The sequence below is a fragment of the Electrona antarctica genome, assembly GCF_951216825.1.
Source record: "Electrona antarctica genome assembly, chromosome: 10".
In the NCBI taxonomy this organism is placed as follows: domain Eukaryota; kingdom Metazoa; phylum Chordata; class Actinopteri; order Myctophiformes; family Myctophidae; genus Electrona; species Electrona antarctica.
Genome location: NC_136791.1, coordinates 1,771,982 through 1,795,801, shown reverse-complemented (window position 1 = coordinate 1,795,801; position 23,820 = coordinate 1,771,982). Strand labels below are relative to the sequence as shown.

General features: G+C 44.2%; 2 protein-coding genes across 2 annotated transcripts; both read left to right on the top strand.

Moving 5' to 3' along the window:
• Window positions 1-9,957: 9,957 nt before the first annotated feature.
• On the top strand, window positions 9,958-14,593 carry LOC306931383 (uncharacterized protein). Its single transcript, XM_079512760.1, has 9 exons — window positions 9,958-10,335; window positions 11,011-11,259; window positions 11,451-12,052; window positions 12,217-12,307; window positions 12,422-12,608; window positions 13,028-13,149; window positions 13,274-13,502; window positions 13,781-13,927; window positions 14,280-14,593. The coding sequence occupies exons 1-9, from the start codon at window positions 10,009-10,011 to the stop codon at window positions 14,585-14,587; spliced, it is 2,262 nt and encodes a 753-aa protein (XP_079368886.1). The 5' UTR covers window positions 9,958-10,008; the 3' UTR covers window positions 14,588-14,593.
• Window positions 14,594-16,979: 2,386 nt separating this feature from the next.
• Window positions 16,980-17,462, top strand: LOC306931486 (optic atrophy 3 protein homolog; the record flags this gene model as incomplete). Its single annotated transcript, XM_079512885.1, has 1 exon — window positions 16,980-17,462. The coding sequence occupies one exon, from the start codon at window positions 16,980-16,982 to the stop codon at window positions 17,460-17,462; it is 483 nt and encodes a 160-aa protein (XP_079369011.1).
• Window positions 17,463-23,820: the final 6,358 nt, after the last annotated feature.

The window sequence follows — 23,820 nt, the reverse complement described above, 5'->3', positions numbered from 1 at the left end:
ACTGGCTCCCCGTCGCGTTCCGAACACAATACAAAATATCCCTGCTCACCCACCAATGCGTCCACGGAAACGCCCCCCTCTACCTCAAAGAATTAGTCTCCCTGAAACCCTCGACCCGCACCCTCCGCTCATCAAATACATACTGCCTCAACCCCGTCACGGCCAACCTGCGCACCATGGGTGACAGGGCCTTCTGCACAGCTGCCCCTGAACTGTGGAATGCTCTCCCCCCACACTTGAGAGTGCCACAGTCAATCGACTGCTTCAAGAGAGGACTAAAGACCTACCTTTTTAATAAGGCCTTCCCCCAAACCCACTGATTTTATTCTCTGACCTCGTGTTCATTAACTGTTGTTTTTTTGTTTCCTGCTTTTAATCATGTAATGTTCATTTTTTTCTGCTTTTACCTATTGTTTCATATATTTTGCCTACTGTAGCACTTTGAGATTCTGAGGAATGTAAAGTGCATTATAAATAAAATCCATTATTATTATTATTATTAGTAACTAGTCTAGTAACTAGTCTAGTAAATAGTTAGTTAGTACGTTTTCAAATGAATGCAGTGGAGTTAAAGTACAATATTTGGATCTGAGATGTAGTGGAGTAGAAGTAAAAGTAGCCTGTTGGAAATTGGAAATACTCAAGTAAATACTCAAGTACTCAAGTACACATACCTCAACAGTGGAAATACTCAAGTAAAGTACACATACCTCAACAGTGTACGCCCACCGCCCACCCCTTTTTTTCCCCTCACTGTATATGTTTCTTTTCCCTTTTTACCTCCTTTATGATGAATTCCTGTTCTGTCTATATAGAAGTGTCTATTTGTACGTCTCTAAATGTTTTTGATGATTTGAACATGGTGGACCCTATTGGAAACAAGTGTAATGCTTAATTGGGTCGTCCACTCACAGTTAACAGTCTTTGTATTGAGTTTGTGCTTGAAATGTACTGTAATTCTGCAAACTGTTAATACATTTTTCAATCAATCAATCAATCAAGTACAGTACGTCAGTAAACGCCACTGCTAATGACAACATTTAGGGCATGTACTGCATGTCTATTGTACTGATTGTACCTGAGTGAACACAGGGAGGGGGCTAGGGAGACAGACAACATAGAAATACAGGGGGCAGGAGACAGACAACATAGAAACATTGAACACAGGGGGCAGGAGACAGACAACATAGAAACATTGAACACGGGGCAGGAGACAGACAACATAGAAACATTGAACACAGGGGGCAGGAGACAGACAACATAGAAACATTGAACACAGGGGGCAGGAGACAGACAACATAGAAACATTGAACACAGAGGGCAGGAGACAGACAACATAGAAACATTGAACACAGGGGGCAGGAGACATAGCCTGGCTAATAAGCCAGACTAATATCACACAACACTGTCGCGGTATATCAGTCTGGGCTGGCTCCACTTGGATTTCATTTCCCGGGGAACATTTTCTCTTTGACGCAATTGGTCAGAGCTACTGTCAGTCAAAAGTCTCAAGCATTGAACGTCACTGTACCAAAGCCCGCCTATATTGCATACCGTGTCCCGATTGGTCCGACCTGTTCTCTGCTGTAGGAAAGAGGCGTGCTACTGAGCCTCGCCAGACCGTAATCCGCTGGTAGGCAACTTTTTTTTGCCAACGGCTGATTCGGTCTGGTTTATTAACCAGGCTACAGGAGACAGACAACATAGAAACATTGAACACAGGGGGCAGGAGACAGACAACATAGAAACATTGAACACAGGGGGCAGGAGACAGACAACATAGAAACACAGGGGGCTGGAGACAGACAACATAGAAACATTGAACACAGGGGGCAGGAGACAGACAACATAGAAACACAGGGGGCAGGAGACAGACAACATAGAAACATTGAACACAGGGGGCAGGAGACAGACAACATAGAAACATTGAACACAGGGGGCTGGAGACAGACAACATAGAAACATTGAACACAGGGGGCTGGAGACAGACAACATAGAAACATTGAACACAGGGGGCAGGAGACAGACAACATAGAAACATTGAACACAGAGGGCAGGAGACAGACAACATAGAAACACAGGGGGCAGGAGACAGACAACATAGAAACACAGGGGGCAGGAGACAGACAACATAGAAACACAGGGGGCAGGAGACAGACAACATAGAAACATTGAACACAGGGGGCAGGAGACAGACAACATAGAAACATTGAACACAGAGGGCAGGAGACAGACAACATAGAAACACAGGGGGCAGGAGACAGACAACATAGAAACACAGGGGGCAGGAGACAGACAACATAGAAACACAGGGGGCAGGAGACAGACAACATAGAAACACAGGGGGCAGGAGACAGACAACATAGAAACACAGGGGGCAGGAGACAGACAACATAGAAACACAGGGGGCAGGAGACAGACAACATAGAAACATTGAACACAGGGGGCAGGAGACAGACAACATAGAAACATTGAACACAGAGGGCAGGAGACAGACAACATAGAAACATTGAACACAGGGGGCAGGAGACAGACAACATAGAAACATTGAACACAGAGGGCAGGAGACAGACAACATAGAAACACAGGGGGCAGGAGACAGACAACATAGAAACATTGAACACAGGGGGCAGGAGACAGACAACATAGAAACATTGAACACAGGGGGCAGGAGACAGACAACATAGAAACATTGAACACAGGGGGCAGGAGACAGACAACATAGAAACATTGAACACAGGGGGCAGGAGACAGACAACATAGAAACATTGAACACAGGGGGCTGGAGACAGACAACATAGAAACATTGAACACAGAGGGCAGGAGACAGACAACATAGAAACATTGAACACAGGGGGCAGGAGACAGACAACATAGAAACACAGGGGGCAGGAGACAGACAACATAGAAACACAGGGGGCAGGAGACAGACAACATAGAAACATTGAACACAGGGGGCAGGAGACAGACAACATAGAAACATTGAACACAGAGGGCAGGAGACAGACAACATAGAAACATTGAACACAGGGGGCAGGAGACAGACAACATAGAAACATTGAACACAGGGGGCAGGAGACAGACAACATAGAAACATTGAACACAGGGGGCAGGAGACAGACAACATAGAAACATTGAACACAGGGGGCTGGAGACAGACAACATAGAAACATTGAACACAGAGGGCAGGAGACAGACAACATAGAAACATTGAACACAGGGGGCAGGAGACAGACAACATAGAAACATTGAACACAGGGGGCAGGAGACAGACAACATAGAAACACAGGGGGCAGGAGACAGACAACATAGAAACACAGGGGGCAGGAGACAGACAACATAGAAACATTGAACACAGGGGGCAGGAGACAGACAACATAGAAACATTGAACACAGGGGGCAGGAGACAGACAACATAGAAACATTGAAAAACAATAACATCATATCGTATTACCATCTCTCTCTCTCTCTCTCTCTTTGTTACAAACACTCGACGCACAGCTCCAAGCGTTGCGCGCGGGGGGGGGGGGGGGGGGGGGGGGGGGGGTTGACAGGGGGGGGTGGTGTGGGGGGGGTCACCGTATGAGAGGTAAACAAAACGTGAAAGGACGTCTGTCTACGCTCAACCTTGATGTTACACACACGCACACAACCACCCACCCACCCACGCACGCACGCACGCACGAACGCACGCACGCACCCACGCACGCAGCCACGCACGCAGCCACGCACGCAGCCACGCACGCACGCACGCACGCACACACTGCGGTAATGTCTCTAGAGCTGCGCTTCCAGCACATCCACATCCATATATAAAATATGATATTTAATATATGATGATACATATAAAACATGATGTATGTATAATATATGCACAGCATGGCAGCCTGTATTGTTTTGTTATTTTTTTTTTACAGCCATCAAACACACTGGAACAATCTGGATGAGGATCCATATGAACCATGCTCTGTTTGAAACCAAATGAACCCTCAGCGGTGTCCCCGTTCAGCCCAAATAGCAGATCTACAAGCCCTACTACACAAACGATGCAACCCGTCCTGTGTAAACAGCATACACAATTTTACAATCACAATTTACAACTTAGGCATTTATCAGACGCTCTTAATGCAGAGCGATTTACAGCGAAGTATCAAATACAGAAATAGTCGACTATAGAATCATAAGAAAAGTAGGAATAACATAACATCCGTCTAACAGTGAAATAAATATCTGTATAATGAATCTATGAGTCTACCCTTTAGAAGCTTGTTGTGAGTGACTATACTTATGCCGAAATCCCCCCCCCCCCCCGCCCCTTAATATGGACCCCAGGGTCCATGTGGTTACGAAGAGAATGAGCAATGAATGTTCAGCTGTGTGTGTGTGTGTGTGTGTGTGTGTGTGTGTGTGTGTGTGTGTGTGTGTGTGTAATAGGCCTCATTACGAGCTCCAATCAGTAAAAATAGCAATGTAGGTCAGTGTTTAGTCTACCACACACACACACACACACCACACACACACACACACACACACACACACACACACACACACACACACACACACACACACACACACACACACACACACACACACACACACACACACACACACACACACACACACACACACACAGTATGGTCATCAACTCTGTGATTACACGGTTCAGGGGCCTCGGGCGTGTTAATGGCACGGGGTCATACGTTTTTGAACCCCGCACGCACGCACACAGTTCGTGGGGGCCTCTCAGTGGGTGTCAAAGGGTTAAAGTCGTGCGGTGATGTCATCACAGACATGTGACAGCTCCAGGAAATCAACCATCCCCCCCCCCACCCCCCCCCCCCATGCAGAGCAGCTGGCCAACGCGCCACCCTGACGTTCATGGAGGTGGACTGACGTTCAATGACGTCATGACGCAAAACGTTGACCTCAAAGTTGAGACGGCGTGCGAGCCAATCAGAGGCAACAGTGGAACTTCCACTGAACCAATCAAAGCCAACAGTCTTCATCGTTATGCTAACATGCATGTCTTCATCAGTGTAGTAGGATGTCAAACCCACAGATGTTATAGTTAATTTCCAAAGTGATCAAATTATTGCAGTTACCTCTATTAACTCTAAAAATATGTTTTGCAATGCAATTCCAATGGTAAGTAAGTAGCCTTGCCGAGCCATGGGGCCCATATAGGGCAGGAGCCTATCTCCTGTTTCTGTAGCGTGAGGCAGCTTGATGTACAAGTACACCCCCTGGACATGACGCTAGTATGTCGCAGGGACTTACCCCCAATCCAACCCTTGATGCTGAGTGTCAAGCAGGGAGGCACTGGGTCCCATTTTTAAAGTCTTTGGTATGACCCGGCCGGGGATTGAACCCTGAACCTCCCAATCTCAGGGCGGACACTTTAACCACAAGGCCACTGGTAAGCCAATGGTAAGCCGTGTTGTTTTCACGCCACAAAGGAATGGCGGATTCAGCCACGACATACCCCGTACACACGTACGGATTCAGCCACGACATACCCCGTACACACGTACGCGTGGCTCAAAGAATACCCTGTCGACATCTCACAGACTTTTTACACTTTCTTACATCATTCCACAGGGAGAAGAAACAGAAACAGAAACAAGTCACATGCACTTTACTGTTAAACTGCATTTCTGGCGTCGCTGTAGTTGTTGTTTTTGGCAGCAAATTTCGATTTTAGTTTAGTCATAGTCTTTGGACTGAAACTTCATTTAGTTTTAGTCACATTTTAGTCACCTGGAATGTCTTAGTGTTAGTCTAGTTTTAGTCGACTAAATGTCATAAGATTTTAGTCGACTAAATCAACTGTAGATTTAGTAGACTAAAATGTATTTTGGCGGGCCTTGATGCCCTCGTAATGAGCGTTTTTACACTTGCTGAAAATAGCCGATCTACAAGCTCACAACGCGTCGCGGCGCGTTGTGAGCTTGTAGATCTGCTATTTTCAGCATGCAACCAAGTGTAAAATGACTTATACTGGATCTCTTGTCCACTAGTCCCTTCCCAACATTTTAGTCTAGTTTTTATTTGTCGACGAAATTGTCAGTATATTTAGTCTTAGTTTTAGTCATCATAGCTTAGTTTTCATTTAGTTTCCATTTGTTTTTGTCAGTGAAAAAAGGTAGTCGACGAACATTTTTCGTCTTAGTTTTAGTCGACGAAAACAACACTGCGTCGCTGTAGTTGTTTGTTCTGCTTCAGATTGTGCTACAGTGGTCAGTGGTTCCCAAAGTGGGGTCCGTGGACCCCCAGGGGTATTTGAGGGAGTTCCAGGGGGTCCGTGGACCCCCAGGGGTCCTTGAGGGAGTTCAATGGACCCTTATGGGTCTGTAACTCTTAAGAGTGTACAAATGTCCATTTGGTTACATTTGTACACTCTGAGTTAAATTAACATTAATTTTACAATATAAATTGGGGGTCCGAGAGATAGAAAATAAACGTCATTAAATGGGGGTCCGTATACTAATGCATGTCAAACTGGGGGGTCCTTGAAATTAAACAGGTTGAGAATCTCTGCTAGAGCCATACACATTTTCTCTTATGGGGGTCCCTGGCATGTCTTTTCAAATGGGGGGTCCGCAGGGCTAATTAGTGTCAATTTGGGGGTCCTTGACATGAAAAGGTTTGGGAACCACTGTGTTACATTATATCATTATATTGGGTGAGGGGTCTTCAACAGAGAAGACTTACTAAAGGGGAACTGTGTGATAATAACTTGAACCGTAGCGTCCCTATTCTGAGGAGACCATTTTCAGCAGAGGTTTGGTGCAGTCTGAGATTAACATGAATCTAGAAAAGAAAATCCAATAAAAAAACAAAACATGTGCATTTTTTACACAACACTGATGATAGTGCTGTCTAGATGATAATGTTATATACAATGTGCGTGTGTGTGCGTGTGTGTGTGTGTGTGTGCGTGTGTGTGCGTGTGTGTGTGTGTGTGTGTGCGTGTGTGTGTGTGCGTGCGTGGCTGGGAGGGGTAATGGGGGGGTCCCTGCTCCGTCTCTTTCTCAGCTAAGGGGTCCTTGGCTTGCAAAACCTTGAAGACAGACCCCGGTTTGTTGTAGATTGTTTATTTCACCAACACACACAAACAGCCCCAGACACATTCAACCTGTTCATGTGCTACCGCTGCCCTCTGCTGGACATTCTGTATCATGATTCTCTGACTGTCTGGACATCAAACTGGTGGGCTTAGCTGTAATAATAATATCATGTGGTATCATATCATAATAATATTATCACTTTTGAGTTTAATGTCGACTTTTCTGTGTGGATGTATGGACTGTCAATCAGATAGGACTTTTCTGTTTGGATGTATGGGCTGTCAATCAGATAGGACTTTTCTGTTTGGATGTATGGGCTGTCAATCAGATAGGACTTTTCTGTTTGGATGTATGGGCTGTCAATCAGATAGGACTTTTCTGTTTGGATGTATGGGCTGTCAATCAGATAGGACTTTTCTGTTTGAATGTATGGGCTGTCAATCAGATAGGACTTTTCTGTGTGGATGTATGGGCTGTCAATCAGATAGGACTTTTCTGTGTGGATGTATGGGCTGTCAATCAGATAGGACTTTTCTGTGTGGATGTATGGGCTGTCAATCAGATAGGACTTTTCTGTTTGGATGTATGGGCTGTCAATCAGATAGGACTTTTCTGTGTGGATGTATGGGCTGTCAATCAGATAGGACTTTTCTGTGTGGATGTATGGGCTGTCAATCAGATAGGACTTTTCTGTATGGATGTATGGGCTGTCAATGCCAGAAAGTAGTTTTTTTTGCCACTCAGTAGGCGTTCCCGCATTACTTCTGGGTACGATGATAATGTCACGCACAAAGAACTCCATATATGGGCATAACAGGGACACATACATAATAACTGGGTCTGGGTGGGGCATCCATTTCCAACTTGCATCGTTCCAAGTAGGCCAGTGCCGCTCTAGTACTGTTCAAGCCTTCTTGATATGGTACAGAGTTCCACGGTGAATCTGGGGGTGGCTGTAACCAGAGCCATAGAGTAAGACAGAGTTACGCAAACTCCATTCACTTCATGTGGCTTCAGTCCAATGGCGGCTCTCCTACATAGACTTCTATTGAGAATGGGGACAACACATATGGCCAAGTCCTGGACCGGAAGTAGGCAGAAATGCATTGGACCCTGCAGGCAACAGCCCCAGCTTTAATGATATTAAATCTCTTTATTTTAGATTGTTTTGTAGTAATAGTACAACATAAACATTACAGAGACTTTAGTTGTTACTGTACAATACTTTAAAACAGTTGACATGTTGCACACATGCCTAAAATTTCTCTTATTTGCACCGCCCTCGTTGACAACAATGTATTTCCAACTCCAGCTTGTCCCTCTCCAGGCTGCGTGAACAGCGCTCGAGCGCTCGGTTTCTGCCCCCTCAATGTCCTTCCTCTGTAGGTGTCGTAAAACACCCTCTCTGGCAGGAAGGTAGCTGCAAGCAGCCCCTGCATGCAGCCTGTTTATTGCCCCATGGAATGTGATACTATGACAGTTCCTTCTTTCTCTCCGATGAGAGCACATGTCTAGATCACATATATTTCCCTCAATGTCGTCATATCTCGTCCATCCATGATTGGACAATACACTCAATGTCCTAACTCTTCTATTAGATGGCTCTGGCTGTAACGAAGGCTTTCACCTATAGAGCTCCATATATGGAAGACGACGGCGACATGCTAGTGTTGACACCAGGTCATCATAGAACTCCATATATGGATATAGCCGACTGGCATCGTCACAAGCATCCAGCTCATAGATATATATAAACTCTAGATAGCTCACCCACGCTGTTGGCCAATGGAGAGCGACGTCGTTACGTGGCGGCCATCTTACCTCGGGACACATAACATTGTGTATATGGGGCATGTACTCTTAAATGACCATAACTTGCTCAATTTTCAACCGATTTTCAAACGGTTTGGTTTGTTATAAACGTCAGAGACGTCCGCATACGTATATGATTTTATACGACGTTCATATAAAAAACATAAATTAAGCAGATAAGCGTCCTGAATCATAGCCACGTTGACAACGTTTGTAATAAACGAACCCGTTTGTAAATCCGTCAAGATTTGAGCGAGTTATGACTGTTTCTGTTTGAGCTGCCATTGAACATACTGTACTGTAGCCCCGAAGTAAGATGGCTGCCGGGTGAACGACGTCAGAAACTCCGCCTTGAGCCATCTAGTGTTTATATATATATCTATGATCCAGCTTAGCCCTATATCACCGTCTCCACACCTGAGCGCAAAACTTTCTTAAGCTGCGCACTTCTTAAGCTGCGCGCAGCTTAAAGCTTGAGTTTTTAGACAGCTGGTGGATGGAAAAGAAGCTCCACCTCCGCTGAAGACTTGAGCGGAGGAGAGCGTTTCCGGGAATCTGGCCGTCGCGCAAGAATTCCGCGGAGGTGGAGCTTAATTTCCATCCACCAGCTGTCTAAAAACTCAAGCTTTAAAGGGTTAGTTCGGATTTTTGGACATAAAGCTGTATGAAATGTTTACCATAAATATCGCGGTTGCAAAGGTATTAATTGACTGGCCGAGTCCCGTGCTGGGAGTGCTGCTCCTGTTTGGGGGAATATCAAGTAGTTCCCAGGGTCACTGGGGGCCACGCATTAAAAATAAACCAATCTACAAAACTAGCGTCATTCGTATTGTTGACCTATATCTACCATTATAGACCAACTTTCGTTCAACTTTGACCCCTCTGTCACATGGTACTATTTTCTTTGTGTTCAGTATCACTGCGCCGCATAGAACACCATAGTGCTGCCGCGCCGCGGCACTGCGGCAGGATACACTACCAAAGCTAGGTGCTATGCAGCTGCCCAGGTCAGCTAGTTACGAGGTTTACGCAGGTTTACGCATGAAAACATTACTTTTAGTATTTTACTCGTTTAGCGTTCCGGCTACTTTATAGGTTGACAACACTGTGTTGTTGTATTATTATCAAAATGGTACGAAGTTGCAACTTTCCGGGATGTCCTAATAAGAGTACGTCTGGATCAAAACATTTCTTCCACCGTTTCCCTAATACAAATAGATCTACGAGAACGAGACAACTTTGGCTTGCTGCAGTGGGTTTGAACGTCCATACCAACTTGAGAAAAATAAAACAGTTTCGCATATGCAGTGATCATTTCGATGCAAAAGATTATGTCCCTAGTATTACTACAGGGAAGAAACATGTTCTGAAGTGCAGCGCTGTACCTCATGCTTGGGTCGTCGGTCCAAACACATGCACCCATGCTTCTGCTTCTACAAGTTCTACAACACCCCAGGTAAGACAGACGGACAGACATGTATATAACATCAACATCGTATAATAATAATAATAATAATAATAAAAGACGATGGAATGGATTGTTGTATTGACCTAATAGAAAGCTGTTCGATTAGACTCACTATCTGTGAGATCAGATGGAGCGGTAATAATAACCTGATGGTATCCATATGTTTTATCCAACTACGTAATTGTAGCCTATAAATAGTACACATACTACTTCTAACTTGGCTAATATGTTCACTTTAAATGAAGAATTATAATTGATGCACTCTGTGAACCAGAGAACTCTAGTCAAGTTGGGTCAAACACTGTATTGGGTATGGTCAACAACATATGAAAGTTCCTAATGCAGGCCTACATGACTGCATCTATGACATTTCTTTCTTAGATGACCCTATGTAATAGATCTTAGACAGTGCTCCTTTTCACACACACATATATATAATTATAATTATTAGACTTCTACCACACATGCACACACACTTGAGCAAGTCATAATTTTCCATGCAATTATTGCTTCCTCTACTCCATATGTTGCCTGCTATTTAGGCCTATGATAAAGTAATAGATCTTAGTGCTCCATTTTGAGGTGTGTGTGCGATGTGCGTGCGTGCATGCGTACACACACACCTGAGCATGTCATCATTTTCCATGCAATTATTGTTTATAGGGATCTATTGCTGGTGTGATGGATACGACGGAAACATTGGAGGCCATAATGGATCCCAGCCCTGAAGAAGCTAGGAAAATGTTTTCAGGTTTAGTACAGTCTACGCCTCAGTGTACCCCTCAGAATGTGGGAGATTCCTGCCTGAAGCTTCTTCTCACCAGCCCTGAGTCTGACCATGCTGTTCCAAGAACAAGGGCATCATCTTCAGGAACCTACCTTGCTTTGCCTCCCACCTGGACACAGTCACAGGTAGTTGCTGATGTACAGTTTATTCAGTGTAGTGTAGCTCAAAAAAGATACAATTCTGATTTGGGCACAGCAAACGTAGTAACCATGAACACATTACACATAATGTACAAAATACTGTTATTTGGTAATTGTGTGTATATACTATGTACACAAAATCTAGTTCTAAGTTCATTTGAATGTATGTCTTACAGAGCACAAGCTCAGCAGTTGCACCTGAGATACTGGAGACGAGCCAGAGTTCAGTGGAAACGCCATGTGAAAAGGACAGCACATTTCATACACCAAGCAGTACATGTACTCCTGTGGAAACGTCTTTCTCAGACGATGGCATTCATGTAGCAGAACATAGCAGTGATTGGTCCGAAAGGAAGTGGATTGTAAATGAAACAGCCCTCATGAAACTGTTTGCCACTTGTCACACATGTGGGAAAATCATTGATGATTCTGAGAGAAAAACTACTTATAACGGATCCATGATCAAGATTGAGTGGACTTGCATTGGTGGCCACAGTGGAGCATGGCAATCTTGTCCTGATGCTCGTGGAATGCCTGAGAACAACTTGTTATCTTCAGCGGCTATTCTTTTCACTGGGACAACACAGACTGAAATTACAGAGTGGGCTGATCTTGTCAATTTACAGCTTCCTAGAAAGACTGCTTATTATTCATTGCAGTCAACCTATCTTATACCAGTTGTCTATGAAGCCTACACTGAAATGCAGGAACAAATTATGTCCAATCTCCAGGAAATAACATGTAATGGTGGACATATTGACGTTGGCGGTGATGCCAGGTAGTTACTGTCCTGTAGTTTGAGCTTGATTTTATAAAGTTATGTTTTGGCTACAATACGGTAATTTGTATTATGATCAAATTGTACATTTTGGAATATAATTGTATCTTGAAATCCACGTCTAACCCAGCTGTATAATTGATTCTCTCTTTTTCTGTCTACAGATCCGATTCCCCAGGTTACAGTGCTAAATACACTTCTTACAACTTCATGGATGACACAACCAAGAAGATAATCAAGTCAGAATTAGTCCAGGTAACATTTTTCATCCCATGTTATTGTTGTCACTATATTTTAGATATGGATACACCTTTAGCCTTTGCTTACTTTTGTGGGTACTTTGTGTTTGTTTAATGCTGATTCGAAAAGGTATCTGAGACTACAAGTTCATCTGCGATGGAGGCTGAAGGTTTCCAGAGGGGGCTGAATGGCTTGCTGAGGCGAGGAGTTGGTATTGATGTTGTCACCACAGATCGTCATCCATCCATAAGGAAGATCATGAGGGTGCAGTACCCTAAACTTAGACATCAGTATGATCCGTGGCATGTTGCAAAAGGTAATTGTGTTGATGTTTTTCTTTTGTCTATTGTGTACACTGTTATTGCCAGCTGTAGCAAGGGGGAGAGGAGGGGGGAGTACAGGAAGCTGATCAAGGACGTTGTGGGCTGGAGTAGGCTGAACCAGCTACAGCTCAAGTTCTTATAACTTTTTTATTTTTAACTGCATTCTATTTCCATTAATGTATTTTATATGTTCACCATGCTTTTCTTTGACAATCTGTATGAATGTATTGCAACTGGAGCTGTTGAAAAGAACACATTTCCTTCAGGGGTAATAAAAAGTATATATCTATTTACCTTATCTACAGTAACAGATAGTGATAGAAAAGTATATTTTTGTTGTGAAGATTGTACTGTTAATTATTACATTTGTGTAGTTTATCCATTCATTCCATGTCTGTCTTCTGTTCTGTAGGCGTGAAGAAGAAGGTAGCTGCATTATCAAAGAAGAAATGCAACCGGGAATTGCAGCCATGGATCAAGTCTATAAGCAATCACCTTTGGTGGTCTTGCAGCACTTGTGGTGGTGATGAAAGGGTGATTCTGATTTTATTGCATTTGTTATAATATGCTATATTGCAGAGCAAAGCATGTCACTGAAATACTTTAATCGGGGCGTTATGTTGCTAAATGTCTAAATGTCTAAATCAAATGTGTCCAGGAATTGAAACGCCGTTGGACCTCGGTCTTGTTTCATGTATGTGGCATCCACCGGTGGGAAGATGATGGACAGGAGTACAAGTGTTACCATGATGAGCTCAGTGTTGACCAACAGAGAAGGAAGAAGTGGCTTCAGAAGGACAGTGCCGCATACGACACTCTCAAGGCTATTGTACTTGATAAACGTCTCTTGAGAGACCTGGATCACATGACTTTGTTCAGGCACACTGGTAAGATGGAATCAGTTCATGAATATTGGTACCCAAGCTATGATATTGATATTTGTAGGTTATACATTTCCAAGCACACCAACGATAGCAGTGTTAGGCGGCACACAAAAGAAAACTACAAAGAATACTATTATTTGATTTGTTACCTGTTACCTGCAAACAATTCAATAGGACATGTTTATAAAAATATTGTTTTTATCCAATTTGACTTGTCATTGGCTTTTGTAATAAAATTGCATGAAGCACGATATCTAAATGATGCCATGTATTTTTTTCAGGAGCTCTTGAAGTGTACCACAGCTCTATGCTGAAGTATGCTGAGAAGAGAAGGCACTTCAAATATGTCACCATGCAGGCAAGAATCCAACTGAGTGTCATTGACCACAACCACAACGTTGGCCGTCAACATGCCACTACTCAGGCTGGTAAGCATGTTTGAAACAAAAAAAGACTTGAACTTGACAGGACGGTGTCTGTCATTCTGTGTGCTATGCATTCCAAAACCAAAATGTTATAAAATGAAAAATAACCCATTTAGGATGGGAACCCCTTTGGGGTTTTTACCCTTCAAGACGGGACCCCTATTGGGGTAGCTGATGGTGATGCTATGTACAGAATAATAGCAACATTTTTGTTTTCAGAAAACTTAGTTCATGATTTAGATGGCATTTTTAGAAACGGCCTCAGGTCTAAGTGGGATAAACATGGAATGGATTCATATTACAACTTTAATGTTATAAATTAATATGCTGTGTTTTTGTAATATTACTCCCCCAGGAAAAGAGAGGGTCAGTGTATTTCACTCCAAGCTGTCAGGTGAATGGCGTTCAAGGAACCTCTATGAGCCTACCTCCCAGGACTTTCGAAACGACTTGGTACAACGAGTCATTCAACGGCGACTTGACAACAACATCAAGCTTGGAGATGATCGGTTCCACATCCATCCTCCAGTTGATCTACCTGCCAATATAGCTCGAACTCCAAAGCCCGATAAAGATACTATGATTTTAGAACATACAACACGTTTTCCAGTGCAAAATCTGATTGAGAGTACAGATAATGTTTCTGATACTGATACTGAGTGAGCCAAAATGTGTTATCATTTCTTCATTTGTGTATCTGTATACACATTTCAGTCCAGACCAAATTTTGTTTTTGATGGGTGCTAGCCCCTCCAGCTTTTGGTGTGTCCACAAAGTGTCTTACACAAACATTAAATTCCCATTGACAATGAATGGACAATTTTACGTCATGATGACGACGCAAATTGTGATTGGCCTGATGAGTTGATGTATAATGATGTACAATGATAAGAGCGCCCCTCACTTCACACAGGTGTGATTTTTTTTTATTAGTTTTATATTGTACTATTGCACATACAACAATATGGAGCAATATAATATAACACAGAAGTCAGAAAATAAACCAAGAACTAAAACAAATTCAGAAAGTCCTCTGATTCCTTGTATCCAACATATTCTCCAGTTGCTGATGGATAAAGTGATCTAATGGTTTTCACAACACATGAAGGGAGAGGTTTTCGATTTCCGAGACCAAGCCGTTCTCCGTGGAGGACCCATTCCAAGACCATCCTGTAGCCCACCAGCCTGTATTGACTGAAACAAAGAATGAAATGTTTAGTGTGTGCATAGCCTACTACTGTATATAAGTTGGAACATTTACACCCATGTACATTGTAGTTAGATCTTGATATTTTCTGTAGCTCTGCTTTAGGCCAAGTAGGCTTAGTGTACAACAGTGGTTCCTAAAGTGGGGTACAGGGACCCCCAGGGGTCCTTGAGGGAGTTCCAGGGTGTCCCCAGCTACATGATAGTTTGGAACCAAATGGACAGTTACATTTACATTGATTTCACAATATAAACTGGGGTCTCAGATAGAAATGCCATTAAATGGGGGGTCCCTAGCCGGTTTCATATCAAACTGGGGGTCCTTGAAATTAAAATGGTTGAAAATCACTGCTAGAGCTGTAAAAATCTTCTCTTATGGGGGTATTTGGCATATATTTTCAAATGGGGGGTCTGCAGGGTAATGAGTGTCATTTTGGGGGTCCTTGACATGAAAGTTTGGGAACCACTGGTGTACAATAACTACAGTATTGCAATGTACAGTTAGAGGCATGTGGTGGATAATTCCATAATCTTCATGAGATATATAACTTACTCGACTGACAACTGGCCATCAGCTCCAGCAGGCTCGGGACGTTTTTTCCAGTTTATTTTTGGTATGTGGAAAAAGGTCTGCAACACACCAGCGTTCACGATAGCTGGAAAGTTTGGGTGCTTGATAATGCAGCAAGAAGGTGCAGGTAAAGATGCGCTGGTTTGTTCATCAGACACCGGGAGAGATGCAGATGCGTTGGCTTCCTCTGACACCGAGAGATCTTGCATCTGTAGCAACAGTGGCATGGCTAGTTCCCATTCACGGCAGCAGTAGCTCTCAACCTCTTTGGGCATTGGCTCGCACTCAGTACAAGAACACCACCAGGTAACGTTCTCTCGTGCCCTCGTTGCAGCTGTTGGCCCGGCTTCCCTCGCTCTCTCCTCTCTCTCTGCCCTTTCTATGTCCATATTACGGAGTTCATCATCGGTATATTCCGGTTCATACATATATCCCATCGGCTGTGCAGTGAAAGCAATATCTTCATCACTGTCGTTGTCTGACTCTGGGTTTGAAGTGTCTGATTCTGACATGTTGAAGTCACGCTAATTTTTAGATCTAGTTTTGAAACAACTATTATTTTCCTCTATGACACAAAACAAAACTTATAAAGTAACCGGAACGAGTCAAAAGTAAATGTTTTGAATGAAATCAAACCTCGTATGCGCCGTCGCGTTGAAACCTCATAGCTAGCTAGCTGACCCGGGGCAGCTGCATAGCACCTAGCTTTGGTAGTTTATCCTGCCGCAGTGCCGCGGCGCGGCAGCAGTATGGTGTTCTATGCGGCGCAGTGATACTGAACACAAAGAAAATAGTACCATGTGACAGAGGGGTCAAAGTTGAACGAAAGTTGGTCTATAATGGTAGATATAGGTCAACAATACGAATGACGCTAGTTTTGTAGATTGGTTTATTTTTAATGCGTGGCCCCCAGTGACCCTGGGAACTACTTGATATTCCCCCAAACAGGAGCAGCACTCCCAGCACGGGACTCGGCCAGTCAATTAATACCTTTGCAACCGCGATATTTATGGTAAACATTTCATACAGCTTTATGTCCAAAAATCCGAACTAACCCTTTAAGCTGCTCGCAGCCGAGAACGTGCGCAGCTCTTTTGACCGTCTGGCAGCACCTTATATAAGAGCGGGTACAACCCAGATATTCTCAGACAGGAATCCAACGACCCAGACAGATATCGTCGTGTCAGAGATTTCTGCATCCTGGTTTAAGTCCTCACCGGGTCCCCACCGGACACCCAGCTCTAACCCAGCTCTATATAGTTTGAGTAGTTATTCAAAATGGTGGTCGGCGCCTTCCCCATCGCCAAGCTCGTCTACCTGGCGGCTGAGCAAGCGGTTGAGTGGCTGAGCAAGCCGGTGGCCAACGTGATCAAGGACGCCGCCAGACGGAGCGACTTCTTCAAGACGTACGTGTGCATGCCTCCCGCGCAGGCCTACCGCTGGGTGGAGACGAGCTTCACCAAGACCAAGACCAACCCGCCGAACGAGGAGGTCGTGGAGCTCGGCGCCAAGCTGCTCGGGGAGACGGTGATCTTCCTGTTCGGCGGAGGCTGCGTGGTGCTGGAGTACAACAGGCAGGCCGCCAACTCGCGGTGCAAGGAGTGTCTGAAGTTGGAGGAGGAGCTGAAGTTGCTGAACGGGATGCTCGCGGGTCTGCAGGCCCGGATAGGAGAGCTGGCCGTGACCACGGAGACGCTCTATGCACGGCTCACGGAGGTCAACGGGATACTGCAGTCCAAGTCCCCCCCGCCCAAAAAGTAGGCCCGGTTAGAGTTCTCATCGGGCCCGAAATTTGAAGCCCGGCACGGCCCGGCCCTAACTGGTTCAGCCCGAAGCTCGGCCCGACCCTAAAGATTACCATAATGTTAGGCCCGAAGCCCGATAAAGCCCAAAAAAAAAAAAAAAAAGAACGCCACTTTACAGTAGGTCTGCTTCAAAAATAGCAGACCTACAAGCTCATAGCACGCCACTCGGTGGTGCGCTATGAGCTTGTAGCTTGCAGGGGTCTGATCTCAGTTCCTATTGTTCACTGTTCATCCTCACAGTTGGTATAACATTGCAATTTGAAACAAACAAACAGTAATTTTTATTTTGTCATCTTCCTTAGGACATAATTGAAGCTTTTGAGATCACAGTGCCCATGATCCCAGCAAATAAATACCAAAAATGTTGAATGTTGAACTTCATGTTTTTTTGTTGTTTTGTTATTGTTAGGGCTGGACAAAAATATATCAAAACTGTTCTGTAGGATAATCGATAATCGAGAAGTGGGGTTTTTGTGATATTGTTTTATTTCCAACCCCCTGTATTATTTTTTTGTTGTACAATGGTGGTGTACAAAAATAGTGAAAATAGCTGATCTACAAGCTCATAATGCGTAGCATCGCGATGCATTGTGAGCTTGTAGATCTGATATTTTCACTTTTTGTATTTTTCCTTTTTTTCTTACTTACTTACAAATGTGCTCTAAGGCATCGATAAGGTTCCTCCACCTATCACGTTTTTTGGCAAACACCCCCATCTCCAGCAGCTCAGCCTCTACAGTTCAAACACCCCCATCTACAGCAGCTCAGCCTCTACAGTTCAAACACCCCCATCTCCAGCAGCTCAGCCTCTACAGTTCAAACACCCCCATCTCCAGCAGCTCAGCCTCTACAGTTCAAACACCCCCATCTCCAGCAGCTCGGCCTCTACAGTTCAAACACCCCCATCTCCAGCAGCTCAGCCTCTACAGTTCAAACACCCCCATCTCCAGCAGCTCAGCCTCTACAGTTCAAACACCCCCATCTCCAGCAGCTCAGCCTCTACAGTTCAAACACCCCCATCTCCAGCAGCTCAGCCTCTACAGTTCAAACACCCCCATCTCCAGCAGCTCGGCCTCTACAGTTCAAACACCCCCATCTCCAGCAGCTCGGCCTCTACAGTTCAAACACCCCCATCTCCAGCAGCTCAGCCTCTACAGTTCAAACACCCCCATCTCCAGCAGCTCAGCCTCTACAGTTCAAACACCCCCATCTCCAGCAGCTCAGCCTCTACAGTTCAAACACCCCCATCTGCAGCAGCTCAGCCTCTACAGTTCTGTGGCAGATGATCTTAGGTCAGCCTTGTTTCCTCTCTGGGGGCATTCGAAGTACGTTGTATTGTTCTTTAAATCGTTAGGGGCAAATGTTATTTGTGATATTGATTTCTAAGTCATATTGTCCAGCCCAACTTTAATTGGTTTTTCTTTTGTCAAATATTGAATAATAAAATAGAGAAACCAGTGAGTGTTTTTTTTCTGTGACTCTGAAGTGAATGCCTTCTGAACAGTATCGCATAACACAGTGTAACACGAGTAACACGGTGCAACGTGTTGTGAGCTTGTGAAGCTGTTGTTGTGACGTCATGTATACATTAGGCCGCACTCACGGAGCTCATTACACATTTCTGTTAGATGTTAGACATGTTTTTATGAACAATGTAAACGGCCAAAAACAATGTATATGCAGAGTAATTCAAGGCCTGGAAATGTGTTTTTCTAATTTCAAAAGAATTCCAGGAATTTCATGGCCATGGGAATGTTTTACAGTTGGGGCACCGGCTGGCCAAGTGGTCCAGGCGCATGCCACATATAGGCTCTGGCCTGACAGTGCATTCACTTGATAATTAAATAATAATAATAATCTAAAAAAACGTTTTACATCTTATACTAAGCTGCAAGCATTCTTACTAAATTCACCAACCTGCACAGCATTCCAATGAACGGAAAGACCACATTTTTGGGGGCCCAACGCAGGAGTAGAGCGTGAAAGCTTTCCAGGGATGAGGTCTGGGCGTGAGGACTGATCTTGGCGACGTCCTTCAGCAATGGAGCTTTCAGCACCAGGTCACAAAACCGTTCACAGGCTTTGGTATCTGAGGAATGATAAAAAACAGAGGATGTAAAGATCACCACTTATCAGTTTAAAAATTACAACTACAATTACAACTTATGCATGATGACTACTGTACTACTGTAATCAGTCAATAGAATCACAGTTATCAGATTTTAATCGATACCCAAACTGGAAAGACATGGAGTGACTGACACTGTGACTGACATCTGCACTGCGCATGTCCTCACAATATGAAGACTGCACTGCCCTCTACTGACCATTGGCAGCATCTGTGTTCATTGCACTTGACTCAATATTCAATACAGTGCATTTCAAGTTTCAACAATAGCTTTTCATAGATTTTAGGCAATCAGGCGGGGTTTATTTATCAAATATTCATATCTACAGATACAAGCTGCCAAATGTACCGCAAAAGACTGTGCTAACACTACAAAGCCATGCTGCCACGCCTGACAGACAATGCAAGACACGTGTTCCACTTCCACTCACAATTTAGGTGGCTTTTAAAATGCGGTACTTATTCCTTCATTACAAATGTGATAGGCCTATGTATTTGGCACCTCATACGTGTAAATATAAAATCAAATATAGCCTACAATTGAAACCTGCTATTGCATTGATGTTCTCCGGTGTTCAATGAGTTTCTGCGTTTGTGTGTGGACACATATCTTTGTCGTATGAGCAGTTTTTATAAACAGGACAAAAATATCCGTTTCACAAAAGATCCATATAGGTACAGCCCAGGTCACAAACAGCTGTAGATAGCATAAATGGTTATTTTTAATAATATAAATGATATAATTCATATTTAGAATAAAGTAATGAAGAAGTACATTTGTAGGATTTCAGCATAAGATGTAGACAATGTAAATGTCTCACTTGGTAACAGCCATGCTCTGGGTGTGAGGAGGTCATGGGCACAGTTGGGGAACAGTGGATTGGCGTGGGCGTGGACGTTCTGCACGTGGTTGGTGATGGATGACCACTTAGCCACAGCCTCTTCCCCACTCTGCGACGAGGATGTGCACCAGTACAGATGGTTAACAGAGCTCTTTCTCCACACTTTGACCTCATCACAGCCACGCTCCTTCCCAAGTGCCTCCAGTTTCTTGGACAGGCCTTTGAACAGGATAAGAGAGAGAAGAGAAAGAAAAAGAAGAAAATAATTAGTTTACACATGCTAAGTAATAACAAGTAAACTAAAAATGTCTTGTGAATAATAATAATAATACTAATAATAAATGAATAATATCACTAATTTACTGTGATTGCTTGGCTCAATAAACAACCTTTGGCTACATGCCAGGCATCGTAGAAGTGCTGGATGTCCCGTTTCTGCTCCTTCATGTACTTCTGTACCTGCAGGTGACGGTCAGTGACAATGGCACCTATTGTCAAGCCAGCCGACTCCAGAAATGACAGGCTCCTGGTGAAACCTGCTATTTCCATGTTGTTGCTGTACTTCACGCCCGCCTCATTACTCTGTCAACAAAAACAATGAGTTTGCTAATGCACAGGTTAATTGTGGACAAAGATGTGAAGACTATGACCATTACATAATTCCTACCTGCACAAGTTGAATGTCCAAGATCCTGTTTTGCTCCAAATCCATCATCGTGTATGATCCATACTTTGCGCTGTGGCCTGTGGGGTGAGAGAGACGGTTATTACTGCATTTCCACAAGAAAATAGCAATGAAGGTGAGCTATACGTAGTTATACTAACCCGGCGAGTCCGCTCTCATGTCGCCTCCCAAAGTAATGGGTTTCCCAGCTGCCTTCGCAACAGCCAAAACCTTGGCCTGCTCCATCTTCCATTGGTGGAGAATGGTTGGCTGAAGGTATGACCGTTGGTGGCGGTAGTATGTCCTCGGAGTGAAGGACTGGAGCCGCAGTGATGACAGAACCTAAGTTTACAACAAGAAAAACATGGTCACTAATACTATACCAATGTGTTTAGCTGTAACTGTAGTTGATGATCTACACATCAACTTACCTTGTGGACCTGAATGAATGAGGCGCCATTAAAAGCCACAGCTGCGGAAAGCAGAATGTTCCCAGCTGGGATGCTCCCAAGATAGGGCTGGCTTTGCCACTTAGCAGTACGCTCACAGTGGAGGCAGGTCTAATGGGTAAAGAGCAAAAGCAGAAATATTGAGAAATGAGAAAGAATTACACATGAACAGTGATTACACATGGGGGCGACTGTGGCTCAGGAGGTTGAGCGGCCGCATGGGAACCGGAAGGAACCCAGGCTTCCCCAGAGTTAGTGCTGAAGTGTCCTTGAGCGAGACACTGTCCCCTAATTGCTCCCGATGAGCAGCTTGCATGGTTTCCGCCGCCATCAGTGTATGAATGTGTGTGTGTGTGAATGTAATGCACAATCTATGTAAAGCACCTGTAAGCACCTGTAAAGCACATGATTTAATTACCTGGGTGACAGACAGGAAAGTTCCCATCACATGCTTCTGCAGTCCACATTCACGGGTGCAATTAGGACATGTGCCGAGCAGCTGAAACAAGTTGTCCTCAAACACGATGTACTTCCTTGCACTGAAAGCTGGAGTACTGGAGAGAAGATATTACAACATGTTAGAACAGATATATGATTTTATAACAAAGGGCAGGGGCTCATCAAAGAGCATTAGATTATTATTATTACCTGCGAATATCCTGTGCACCGACATCTTCAGCGACAGAGTCATCAGGCACATCCGTCTGTGTGTCCGTGCTGTCCATGCTCTCCACGTTCTCTGCTGCTGCAGCTAAAATCCGTGGCCTTTTTACAGGTGTGGATGTGGGAGTCGACATGGGTGTGGACGTTGGCGTCGACGTGGGTGTGGATGTGGGTGTGGATGTGTGCCGTGTCTCTGGATGGTCAATGCCACACTGGTCAGGCATCCATGTAGAAGCAGTCCTTGTGTTTGGACGCACCTGGACTCCTAATTCACACAAAGAAACAAATTACAAAACTTAGACAAAAAACAAGGTGCATGCAACTTAGAAATCAGACCAGTCTGAAGCGACTGGTGCAACAGCACCCCCTATACTCTAAATACCTGTACTCTAAACATAGTGCCATAGTAACATAGTCCTATAGGGACTGTTCCTTGGAGTGGTTGCACCACTCAAAAACAATGCTGGCACAATGTTTTGCAATGTTATTAGTATTCGATTGCAGACATTATTGCGACCTCAGGTCACAGATTACTACGATGAAGTTGTGTCACGCCTCCATATATGGAGTCCATCACGCCTCGTGACATCACGTCTCCATATATGGCCTTCTCCATATATGAAGATCACAACACTGACCTCATCAAACCCTGGATAGCCATACAGAGAAGACTGGATCATCACCTAGATCTGCATATATGGAGCCGGCCAGCAAACCCTTACATCTCCACATATGGAGCTGACCATTATATATGTCGATCTGACCTCATCAAACCTTGTATACTCAAGACACGCTCCATATATGGCCAACACATAATTCACCCCCCCCCCCTTGCCAAAGTGCCAGCCCAGCAGTCTGCCGTCACCCAGGCGGATGCGTGAGACACAGGGCATCTTACTGGTGGTGGTTACTCTGGGAACAGGTAATGATAATGGAATATGCCAACATGAAACACTTTCAACCTGTTGTTGACACTATTTTGGGCATGTCATTATGCAAAGATAGTCAAAAACAGCTGCTGTGATGCTGTGATGTATGGACCAGTATAATGTCAAGATACTTGAGCTCCACTATTACCACATTAGCCAACTCAGTTTCTTATAACATAGGCCTAATGTATACAACCATATACCCATATTACTTTAGCACTCTCTCGTACACACACACACACACACACACACACACACAATTACAGGACAGGACAGGACAGACCGACCAACAGGTCTAGGTGCAGACAGACAGACAGGCAGGTCAATACATTGGTACAGATAGACAGACAGACACACCTGCACTTCTCATCTTTGGTTTCAGATTTGTTTGCACTTTGGCTGTCTTTTGCACCACAACGCACTGGCATCCAAAGTCTCTAGTGGTTGGCTGAAAAGATACACATACAAGAGCAAATCATTACATAGTTCATATAACCTCTGAAACTAATATATTAGCTACAAACGAGAGTAGAATTAATTACCTTTGGTGGAGGAGAGTTTCCAACGGTGTAAGTAGACGGAATTGCGTCCTTTGACAGCAAAAGGTGGCTTGAGAATCCCGCCGTGAATTGGCCTTTG